Consider the following 12,268-nt stretch of genomic DNA (forward strand, 5'->3'; position numbering starts at 1 on the left):
AAGACATTCACCATGGATAGGACATAGAAAGAATCGGAGTGTCCTATAATAGATGATTGGATAAAGAAGCTGTGGTATAAATATACTATGGAATATTACTCAACCATAAGAAGAGATGAGATACTGCCATTTGTGACAACATGGATGGACCTCGAGATAACCATGCTTAGCGAAATAAGCCAGACAGAAAAAATTGAAAATCACACGCTATTACTTGTATGTGGGATATAAACCTAAAAGCAACAGATGAATAGGACAAACAGAGACTCATGGATATAGACAACAGACTAGCGGTTACCAGAGGGTAAGGAGTGGGGGGAAGGGGGTAGATGGGATAAAGGGGGTCAAATATGTGGTGACAGAAAGAAATCTAACTATGGGGGGTGAACACACAGTGTAAATACATACATACATATATATATATATATATATATATATATATATATATATATATATGCCTTACTATTAAAGTGTACAGCTGAAACTTATTGGATTTCGTTAACCAATCTCAACATAAAAGAATAATTCAAAAGAAAAAAAAAGAAAAAATACAGGCTCTCACCAAGCGGACTTTCTTCTCCTCCTTCAGCTGCTTCCACACGTCGCTGTACATCTCATCCAGACCTTGCCGAGTTTGCTTGTAAGTCTCCAGCTCAACTTTTGTATCCTGCTTTGTTATCTGTATCCAACAAGAACACCAGAGGAAAGGTTTGCTTATGGAAAGCAAGTTAACTACAAAGTATTTAAAAATATACCATAATTTAAAAAAGTATAGCCTGATTTCTATTTTTAAGCCTAATAGAAAAAGGTTAAAATTTTAAAGATATTTCGAAATATCTTTGGATTTGAGGATGAGAACAAGCCAAAAGATTTTTTAAAAGAAAATTTAGGTTCAGAAAACAATTTATATTTACTTTTCTTTTAAACGGAACAATCTTCTGAGTGGGAAAGGCCTCCATCACTTAGTATTTATCAATCATATTTTTAGCACGGGGTAGATTTTGAGAGGAATCAGATATAGTCTCTATCAGCAAGTCATTAGGTGAGACAGCTGCAAGCCCACAATTCTACAAAACGGCCAACAGTTTCTATAAGGAGGGAGGTGCACCGGGCTATGGGAACACGGGAGAAGGAGGATCCAGGCACACGGATGGCGCTGGGGCTGGCATCACAGAGGACCCGGCACGTGACCGGAAGGTGAAGACTGCACAGGAACTTTGCGTGCAAAGGCCCAGAGGCGAGGGAGCTGTGGTCCTGGCAAACCCCAAGTGGTCCAGGTTGCCTGAGAGTAACAACGGAGGGCACAGCAGAAGGAGGCACTTTCTGAGGACCGGGTCATTATTAAGCCATGACTTTGAGGTTTGTGATGGATGTGTCTAAGAAACAAGCTGCCCAATTGTGAGATCGATTGCTCACCTCTACACTCTTTTCACTTCTTTCACGAATTAATTCATTTTGTTCTCTTAATTGTTGTTGTTCTTCTTGAAGTGAACAAATCCGGTCTGTTGCAGCTGAAAGCTGATTAAAAAAGATTTTTATAGTTCTTAACATCACAATAAATATTACTCTTCACATTAAAATCTAACATTTGACATTTTCACGATCAATGATATATTTTTACTTATTTGATATTTGATATATTTTTAAATTTTATTTCCTTGTTTTGAATAGGTAATACAGTCACGTGGTGCAAAATTCCCCCAAAATAAAAATGTATATAGTAAAATCTCTCTCCCACCCCTACCCATCTCTGCCCTTGCCAAATTTTCTCCTTTTACAAAAATAAAATATTATATAATGTGGGCAAAGATTTAGACACAAAATGTTAGAAACAGCCTGAACATCCAATATTAGAAAAATGGTTTAATAATTTACCGTGGAAGCATAAAACAAATATGTAGTTATTAACATGTTTGTAAAGCTTTTAATAACTTGAGAGCATACTTATAATACCAATATGGAAATGAAATAGGTTATATACTATCTTCTCATCCCTAACTAACAAAAAGCAACTATGTTAAAAATGCTAAAGAAAAGACAGGGACTTTATATATCACATGATAAAAAACAGCTTTTTTTCCTGATTCTTCATTCTTTTCGGTTTTTCTAGCCAATGAGCAAAAACGTATTTCATCACAAGAGGGAGAACAAAAGAATTCTGGGGTAGAAATCACAACCAACCATGCCTGAGGAGGACATCATCCCTTTCCTGAATGAATTATCATAGTTTCTAGAAGCATACAGAAGCAGGATGCCCCATGAAGCTGCTGAGGGGAGGCTATTAGGAGAGGCAAGGGAGAGGAGAGTAAGTGCACAAACCAACCCCTCCTTATGCAGCTCTGAACACAGCCAGGAGAGAAGGTGAGGCTGGAGAGGGAGCAAGAAGCGAGATGTCTGTCTGCTCAGGGTCCTGGGCTACGCTCCCAGCACCATTCACTAACAGGCTGTGATGCATTGGGCTCCTCATCAACTCCCAGCCAACAGTGTCTGTGTCTGCTCAGACTCAAAACTCGGAATGAGGTTTCTAAACACCACCGCTATGCCCTGTAAGGACCTGAAGGCTTTAAAGGAGGTGCCAGTTGCTACAAGGGAAGATGCGGGCAAATTCATAAACTAATTCCCGTTCCACTCTCTGAAGATGCAGAGAGCACACCCGGAAGAGGGGTAAGCTTTTCTCTAAAGCACATTTTCTATTACAATTGTTTGCCTTTGAAGAAAAAAAATAACCCAGTTGTTTAGTTAAAAAGCTAAATTAGGCCTTCTCTCAAAGCCTGTCACTTCCTCTGGGAGAACAGAGTGAACCTGCTTGTCCTAAAATCAATGAACATCTCCCCAGTGACTTCCACATGCCAAGTGCTATATTAGGTACATTTATGTAATATTACTCTAATTAAATCTTTCCAACAATAGTGTAAGGTATGAATTACCATCCAATTTGGGGATGAGAATTCAAACACTGGTCACCTAACTGGAGGCCCAAAGGTCACCGCCCATGGTGAAGGTGAGCCCTCCAGCTCCAAGTGTGGTGAGGCAGCTCCTGTGACCCTTCCTATGGATGTCACCTTTTGCTGTCCCTCTCTTCACACAAAGCTGACCTCTCAGGAGAGAGCAGTCAGTTGAAAGTGGGCCTTACACTGGGTCCTCCATCCCAAAGGTGTGCTCTGCAACTCTCGGCTGTCACCTGCCTGTACACAGTGGGGATCCGCTCCCCGGGCCCCTCACAGCCCACTCCTCTCCAGTGACACTTGATGGGGAGGCGCGAGCAGCCGGGGACCGCTACCTGTGGAAAGCCTCAGAAAGGCGGGGCAACCCCCCTCCTGCTAACGGGAGACCAGACGTGTCCACCAAGGGGACTGCCGGGCAGCGGGCAGCGAGCCTTCTTCCTGTCCTCTCATCTCTCTCTTCCTAGTGAGAAAGCAGAGAAAGACCACACTGTGGGAGACTGGCTCCATGCTCTGGAGAGGCCGAAACACAGGAGGGGTGGGCGAGGGTGCTCGGACCTTGGAGCAGACCTGAGCCCTCCCGGCAGCAGGGAGCTAGTGCACCACAGGGAAGGTGGGGACAAGGAAGAGAGGGCACGTCCACCCTAGGAGCTACGCTGTCCAGTGAGGGTCACTGTCAAGTCATAAAACTGAAGTCACTGAGAACTGGCTCATGGTCAGCTGTGCTGGACTGTGGGAGCCCTGTACAGGGCTAAACAGACACATTATGGGGGGGTCTGTTCCCCGTGCAGCTCAACCCAGGCCAACCGTTCCCATTCCGACCAGTGAGAGGCTCTGGCCACACACACCAACTACGCCGTCTCTCTTAACTGTGGGCCGGTCTGTTTTAAGAATTTCAATAAATTACAAACCTCTTCTTGAAGCTTTGAATTAGTCTTTTCCAAGCTGTCTATCTTGGTTTGAAGATCCCCAACCGTGCAGCTATAGAAAATACAACATTAAGTAAATGTGAACTTATAATAGCTGTTTTCCCACCCTGTATGACAATAAGCAATGACAAGACTTCCTGTATGAAGTAGAGAGGCAAAGGGTCTCTAATGAACCCAGAGATGCAAATTCTAACTATATATATTTGCGTGTATACATTTATTGAAAAGTTTTCAAAGTTTCCTCCCCAAAATATGCTACCCATTTTTTTAGTCAACTAGAAAGAAAATAGGAACCAAAATGTGTCAGCAGTCATAGATCTAAAGTAATATTCATAACAAGATATTGGTACTTTTGGTTAGTAGAGTCTAAGGTGATTTTGAAATCTTATATTTTGCCCCATTTTTCAAATATTCTTCAATATGTACACTTTCATACTGAAAAATATGGAACAAGCTAATGTAGACTTGATAAGCAACAATAGCAATAACCATAGCAGTCACACGGCACGACATGCCAGGCCCTATGTGTTCTAAGCACCTTAAGGTTATTGTCTCTTGCAATGCTCCCCACAATTCTGTGAGGTAAATCTTATTGTTCACCTACTTTAAAGCCAAGAGCCATAACTTTGTACTGAAAACTCATTCAAGAGCACATCCCTGTCGAGGGGGTCCCAGGACCTAAGCCCTGCACCTATAGGTGACAGACCCTCCTGCCCATACTGGGGCCTTCTGTCTGTGAGGGGGGCCCAGAAACATGCTGGGCTAGTGAGGTGGGGCTCAAAGCTGGAGGGAGCATTTGGCACCGTGACGCTGGGGAAATCAGGCCAGGCCAAGGATGTTGGATCTCATGGTCCTCCCAGCCCTTTGACCCTCCCCCGAGGCCTTTCAATAAGATGGTTTGATTCATGCTTCCATGCCAGAAAAATGCTGAGTGAAAGAAAAATGAAAATATAATGACACAAAATGAAAAAGGGCACAAAACAGAAGATATGGAGGGAATTAAAAGTTTAAGGTTACACACTTGTCAGTTATATACCAAGGGTATAACTTAGGAAATAGTAATAAAATTTATTTTTTTCTTAGAAAACATAAGTTACCAAAAAAGACAGATCTTGCAGAGAAGAAAATCTATATAAATCTAACAACTGAGGGAAAAATGAGATGCTGGCAAGGTTGCGCCTCCATGCTGGCTCTGAGCTCCAAATGTCCCAGGAGCAAAGCATGCCCACACACTGGTGGGTGTTCCCAGGCCCTGAAATAAGGCCAAGCTCCCCAACTCATTCCGTGAAGTTGCGAGACCCTGACACAATGCTACCCGCAGAGAACTACAGAACAGTTAGGTCAGGTGACATGTTTGGAAGACAATTAAATTATTAAGGCTGTGATCAAGTAAGTTTATTCCTGTGATACAGGAATGGCTCAGGATGAATAAATCCAATAATAAAATAGGTCACATGAACAGATTAAGGGATAAAAGTCATGATCACCTTAACATGGCGGTGCCCAACCTTTTTAGCACCAGGGACCGGTGCTTCTACAAGAATCTAATGCCTGATGATCTGAGGTGGAGGCGAGGTGGTGATGCTAGTGCTGCTGAGTGGCTTCAAAGACAGATGAAGCTTCCCTTGCTAGCCCGCTGCTCACCTCCTGCTGTATAGGCTGGTTTCTAACAGTCCACAGACCAGTACTGGGGGTTGGGGACCCATGCCTGAACAGATTCTAGAAGGCATTTGATAAAATCTAGTATCTGTTCCTTATAAAAACACAATGACTCTCTTGTCCAAAGTGATGGCCAACATTACATGTGAGAACTCAGAGCCGCACTGCCCTAGGTACATGCGGCTTGCCAGCTCCTCGCCTCTTTCACTGGCTTTGGGGCCAGAGAGGCAGCTGCTGTGAAGCACTGCTGCTAGTGTGCTCTGTGCACCCTCTGAGGGGCTTCCGGGAGAGGACAGCATCCCCCAGCACACCGGACCGATGATCCCCACCCAGTCCCCACCAACATCTCCAGAGACTAGTGTTTCATGTGACGCAGCGGTAGCTTCCTCATTAAAATACAAAATCAAGACAAAGGTGCCTATTGTGGGTACTAAATTGATCTCGAAGGTTAAGCCCTGTGGTTTCCAACCCTTTATTGCTGCCCCGACACCCTTCAGGGATCTGTGATTGCCTCCCAGCGGCAACAGTGCTTTCCATGGCAGTGACTTCCAACTAAGGGGCTGACGGGTAGAGAGTCAAGGTTTTATTCACTTAGAAAGTCTAAATTGTATAACTGCACAAAACAAAGAACCAAAGAATTCTCCAAAGCTCTTTACCAAAAAATCATACTTCTGTCTGTACACGTGAGCATGGCATGATAACCTTTTTTCCTGGTTTGGAAAAAAAGTTATAAATATGTGGCAACTCAAAAAAGTTCCATGAAGTAATTATCTGGTACTGAGAACGAACTGTGACATGAAAGGAGTTGGCCCTACCTTAAATGCCGGTTAAGTTCTTCCACATAATTTTTTTGATCAAGGACATCAGTAATTCTTTCATGCCTTTTAAAAAGAACATAAAAAGAAATCCTTTTTACTGACCGTTAACACTTTGTCACTGTCCTCCAACCTTCCAATCCCCTTGTAGGAGGTCCAATGTCATCAGAAAACCAGGAGATTGTCAGCACTCAGTAATGTCTGCAGAGCAAGGCTGGCAGGAGGACAGCAGCCCGGGCCTGGGAGGCGTGGAAACACGCGCCTGGGAGCAGCAGGCTCCTTGCACGTGCCCTCACCCCCATGGCTGGTGGGGCACTTGGGAAGAGGAGAGAACGCCATTGGGTGCAAGGTGAAAACAACAACAGCCACATGCAAATAGCTTCGAGATGGCAGATGAAACAGCCCTTCTAATAGTGGAGGAGGAAGGCTGGCTCAGAAAAGGGGACTGCGTGACTTTTCAAATCCCAAAGCTGGCTAGTCCGAGTTAAAAAAAAAGGATTTTAACATTTTAAAGTTAGCCCCTCACCCTTTTTTCACATACATACGTACAGATGTACATAGGCAAGATCGTTCTACACCATGTCACAGGTACTGCACTTGTTTTCCAGAGCTGTCTTTTTTTTCTTTTATCTGCTCTGCGCTTACATAGCTCTCCCAGGTGACCCATGTCATAGCCTGGTGAGCATCCTATGTATGTATATAATCATCATCACTCGCTATTTATCTATCTTGTGTGTGTATATACACATACACATATATACGTAGTATATGCAATTAAAATATAAAATATATGCTAGGGATCTTGTGGATTTGTTTTAAAAAATGAGACATATGTATTTCTTAGTATCATACATTTTTCACTCACTAATACCTATGTGCGATGGTGGTGGGGGGATAGTACCCATGTTAATCCCCCTAAATCCACTATACCAGTGGGTCTAACCTGTTCTTATTAGGTCTGCATGATTTATCAACATGGAATATTATGGATGCTCCATAATTCATTCAATTATTCCCTTACTGATGGATAATCTGTTTATTTCCAGTTTTTTTTTTGACATTAAGAATATAGTTTAAGTTTAAAGTAGGTGAATCATTGTACTTAGGGTGCATGAAGCATTAATGGGGTTCCCTCTGGTGCTGTCCTTGGTAAGGTGTGCTGCCAGGGCACTGAGATGGGGGAGATGTTTGAAAGACAGTAACAGATGCATGGGTAAAGCAGTTACACACAACCCAGGAGTTTACCCTGAAATGCCCTCCTCTCATCATCTCCACAGGCAGTGCTACTGTCAGGTCCATGTGCCACTTTAGAAATGGCCCATGAGCACAAGCATGACATGTAAAAATGAGTGGGTGGATATTCTTTTTTATTATAATATAAATGGCAGTATGTCATTTACATTGTTGGCCAACTCCCCCTGCCCCCGTGCCCCGCCCCCCCAGATACCTTCTGTTAAAAGAATGCTCTGGTTAACAAGTATAGGGATAACTGCACAAGGGATGAAGGACATCTAAGATGCACTGGGATCAAAGAACAAGTCCAAGGGCAACCTATAGATACACTAGTACCATCCCATTTACATTCAAACAAACTGCAGTAAAACACAGGACCAATGAAGATACACCTGCAGGCATTAAAAAAAGCCTGGAAGGAGATGTGAGTGGCTTCCTCTGAGGGAGGGGGTGGGAGTGGGGTTGAGAGGGGGACAAGGGAACAGTGAATGGAGAAATTTTACTAGTATTCTGTATTCTGAGAGCTTAATTCCTTCAACACGGGGAAAAAAATCAATGTATTACCGCTGTAATTAAAAACACCTAAAGAAAAACTAAAATTTCAAATAAAGCAAAATCAAATGCAGCATCCTTTGCTAGAACTGCATTAAAAAAACGTGGAGGATAGCAGTGCATGACACAGTACTTACTCTTTGCCCCCTTCCAGGTCCTGCACATCTTTAAGGTAGAGGGAAAAATCGATCACTCCAACCTAATCCAAACAAAATGCACAAGTTTAAATAAAAAATAACTTTCCCATAAACCTTACGATTTTTAAAATCCTGGGTATTTACATTCCTGTCTCTTTCCTACAAATGTAGAAATGATTTTGCCACCACATAGTTAAGATTATGTTTGTGTCTTTATTCAATAAAATTGAGTTGTTTATCAGTGAAGTTCTTTGGGTACAAAGTAATATTAAAAAAAAAAAAAAAGAGAGAGAGAGAGACCTGCATCTCTAGACTAGAGTGGTGCCTTGGTTGACACCGAGCCCACCCTTCCCCGGGTTGTGGCAAAACAGCCCAACTGGTACCCCAGGAAAAATTCTCTGCTGCTGTGCGGACCTAGGGAGGACCAAGACCCCCTATATATCTCAGTGTCAAGGGCTTTGTCCAGACCTAAAGCACTTGAGAGAGAGTGAGTGAGGGTCCTAGTGTGCCACCATCCTTGGCAGCGTGACTAAGTGGAGCCATTTCTATTTAAATAGGAGGAATGTTTTAATCAATCACTAGTCATATCATAGACCCCAAGGTGACCATAACAAAGAACACAGTAGATGGATGCACAACAATAGGAAGGAAGAGCCAGGATAAAATGTTAGGCCAAAGGGTAGTAAGTCCAGCACTAACTCCTTACAGGAACCCACTGAGGGTAACAACAGAGTTATGTAGGATGGTTTCTGCAACTTCTCTGTCACATCTCCTACTGATCTATAGTCCCCACCCTTGAACCTGGGCAGCCTCAGTGCTGTGTTGATGTTAGAAAGCAGCAGAAGTGATGCTATGACCGCTGCAGTCAGGTTAATAGGGAGATACAGGCTTCTTCCCAGCACATGTATCTTTGAAATTCTGAGCTGCCATGAGAGAATTACGGGCACCCTGAAGCTACCATGCTGGAGACCAAGTGTAGAGTCTACATCTGGACAGAGATGCTGAGAAGCCCCCAGCTCATGGAGCCTCTCAGTCCAGATGACAGCCAAGTGACAGCAAGCCTCTAGTGATTTCTGCCCTGGCCACCAACTGACTGCAGTCACTGTGGCTTTTAAGAAAGAAGTGCCGTGCTGAGCCCATTCAACCCCCAACTATGAGAGGTACAGAGACTGTTATGGTTATGTGCCCATTGACTTGTTAAACAGAACGGAAAACCAGAAATGATTTAATCCAAAACAAAACCTATGTGTACATAAATGCATAAAAAGTAGAAAGTTCTAGAAAGATTTCCTCCTCTAGTTTTTTCAACAAGGATGCATTTCCTTTGAAATAAAAAAAAATATATATATATTTTTTATTTATTTATATATAAATATTTATTTATATATATATATATATATATAAATAAATTTTCCAGAGGAGAAGTGATTAATAAAAGCAAGAGCAGGTTCTTAAAGTTCAAAAAAAGAGATTGACCTCCATCAAGCATGATCAGTATTTAGCAAGTGCACAATATTACAAATGAGAAAGGTGAGCTTTTAAGAAGCTATAACAGAAGCTGCTCATATAACAGATCTGAATGAAACACATGACTTCTAGAAAAATATAAATGACTAAAAAACTGTCCTAAGACTTAAGACTAAGACAATAAATTGACCAAGAGCCATGAAAAACCTTAATGTGGTCAAAGAACTGGAACCAAAAAAAGGCATAAAGCTGAAGTGGTCATTCTGACAAACCTTTGAAGAAAAAAACAATTTCTGTTCTAATAAGCTGCTGTGGAAAACAACAAAAAGGAAGACTATCATCCAGCTTATTTTATGAAGTTTATACAATGTTGACAGAAGAAAGTGACAAAGATAGTACAGAAAAAATCCAGAACAGTGTCACTAATAAAAGGAAACATAAAAATCCTAAATAAAGTGTAGGCATGTTAAATCTAGGACACTCAAAGAATAATAGATGATGACAAAGCAGGGCTTATTTTAGAGATGCAGGCGAACTATCACAACAGGAAACCTATGAATTAACTCAATTATATTTATGGGGTAAGCATGAATATGACATTTCAATAGATGCCAAAAAAAAGTATTTGGCAGATTCAATGTTTTTAAATAAAAATCCAAAGTAAATTAGAATAAAACAGTACTTTCTAAGCATGAAGACTCCTCAGACATCAAGAGTAAACACTCATACTTTATGATGACAGATGACAGGCCAGTGCATTGAACAGATTGGGGGCTCGATCACATCTATTATTTAATAAAATTCCCAGTATTTATTTCAGAACTTGACTAAATGATATTCAAGTTCATCTGACAGAATGGACTGTATGTGAAAAAGAGGTATAATGACGTGGGCAAGAGGTGAACTATCAGAGTGTAAAGCATACTATGTGGCTCTACTCATGAAAAGACCGAGCTGCTGGCATAGGAATAATGAGATCCAGGGACTAAACAGAGTCTAGAAATAAACTTCAGCATATTATGAATATTTCACACATGATAAAGGTGCAATTTCAAATTAGTAGAAAAACAACACATCACAATGATATTGAGAAAACTGGTTTACTACTTGTAAAGAAATCTAGACTCACATTGAATATTATGTCAAAATGAATGATAGGCAGATTATTTAAATGTTAAAAAACATGCAGTTGATTTAAAAAATAATTTTTTTTATGGGGAAAGACCTTCTAAGCAGAATACCTCAGAAGGTATAAAGAAAAAACCCACTAAATTTGATTGCAAAAAAAATATATATATATACACACACACACACACATTGCCCAGAGAAAATCTACCCTGAAAAAAACAGAAAAAAAAATTACAACAAAAAAATCTCAAAAGACAGTTAATATCCTTAATCTACAACAAAGGAGTGGAAGATGGAAACAACAAAGATGGAAAACTCAGAAAAATGGGCAAAGGATATATGAACAGGTAGTCACAAAAGCTGAACCACCAATGGCAAATAAAACATGAAAAAAATACTTGACTTCTCTAGTTTTCAAAAATGTAAAGTTGAGAAGCGTTGTTCTGTCTACCAGACTGAAAAAGACCAAGAACACTCATTGTGACACCATAGCACTCATGCAGAATGCAGCTACTTTGACACAGCAATCCCTAAATTGGTCCTAGAGAAATAATTGGATGAGAATACAAAGAGGTATGAGGATGTGTATAATATTGTTGTTGTAATATCAAAAGAACCTAAGTTAATAAGTATTGATTAAATCAATTATGGTACATTCATAAAATGGAATACTATACAGCCATTTAAAATGGCTTACTTCTCTAGTGACATTGAGAGCTATGTGAAAAATACTATTAAAAAATTATAAAATAGTGTGCTTGGAATAATTATATTTTGGTTTAATAAAAAAAAGGAAACTCCAAACATCTCTCTCTCACACACACACACCCCAGCTTATTTACGTGCTAGAAGGCTATATACCAAAATGTAACACTGAATTTGTTGTCTCTGAGTAATGGGATTATATGATGTTTAGTTTCTTTTCAAATATACATCTCTGTAGTTTTTGAAAAACTTTCAACATGCTAAAACCACAAGACTATTGAAAAAAAAAGAAAGGAGAGGCTAACAAAAAAAAAAAAAAAAAAAAAAGGCTGACCTGGACATGGAGGGGTTGGAAAAGCTTTAGATTCTTCAGATTCAAATATGTGGCGGGAAGAAGGCCAAGCAGCGGCCCAGCCATGGCTACAAATGGCCTGAAGAGGCTTGGAGGTGAGGATGGGTCAGGGTGTCTGTCTCCCTGATAGTTTTATAGTCCCCACCACCAGAAGATCAAGCCTCAGCCCCTGTCACCTGCTCCCATGCAGGAGGAAAGACCATCCTAAGAAGGTTGCCCCACCCCACTACTTTCCTTTGCACCCTATTTTATCAACCTGACTTCCCAAATCCCCTGACTATATCCCCGTCGCCCATCCAACCTTGGGATTCCTAGACGTGCCTGCTCCATGTTTTTGCTGTCTCTCTCT

General features: G+C 41.1%; 1 protein-coding gene across 2 annotated transcripts in view; it reads right to left on the reverse strand.

Annotated features, from left to right (window-relative positions):
* RUFY1 (RUN and FYVE domain containing 1) overlaps window positions 1-12,268 on the reverse strand; it is a 44,031-nt gene that overhangs the window by 17,933 nt on the left and 13,830 nt on the right. For both annotated transcript variants that reach the window (XM_016147727.2, XM_016147728.2), the window contains exons 6-10: window positions 8,268-8,329; window positions 6,346-6,411; window positions 3,854-3,923; window positions 1,417-1,518; window positions 563-679 (exon numbers count right to left, since the gene is read on the reverse strand). In XM_016147727.2, the coding sequence (XP_016003213.2) occupies window positions 563-679; window positions 1,417-1,518; window positions 3,854-3,923; window positions 6,346-6,411; window positions 8,268-8,329 (417 nt within the window). The remainder of the gene's footprint in view (window positions 1-562; window positions 680-1,416; window positions 1,519-3,853; window positions 3,924-6,345; window positions 6,412-8,267; window positions 8,330-12,268) is intronic.

Source organism: Rousettus aegyptiacus, unplaced genomic scaffold, assembly GCF_014176215.1.
Source record: "Rousettus aegyptiacus isolate mRouAeg1 unplaced genomic scaffold, mRouAeg1.p scaffold_m13_p_7, whole genome shotgun sequence".
NCBI classification, from domain to species: Eukaryota; Metazoa; Chordata; class Mammalia; order Chiroptera; family Pteropodidae; genus Rousettus; species Rousettus aegyptiacus.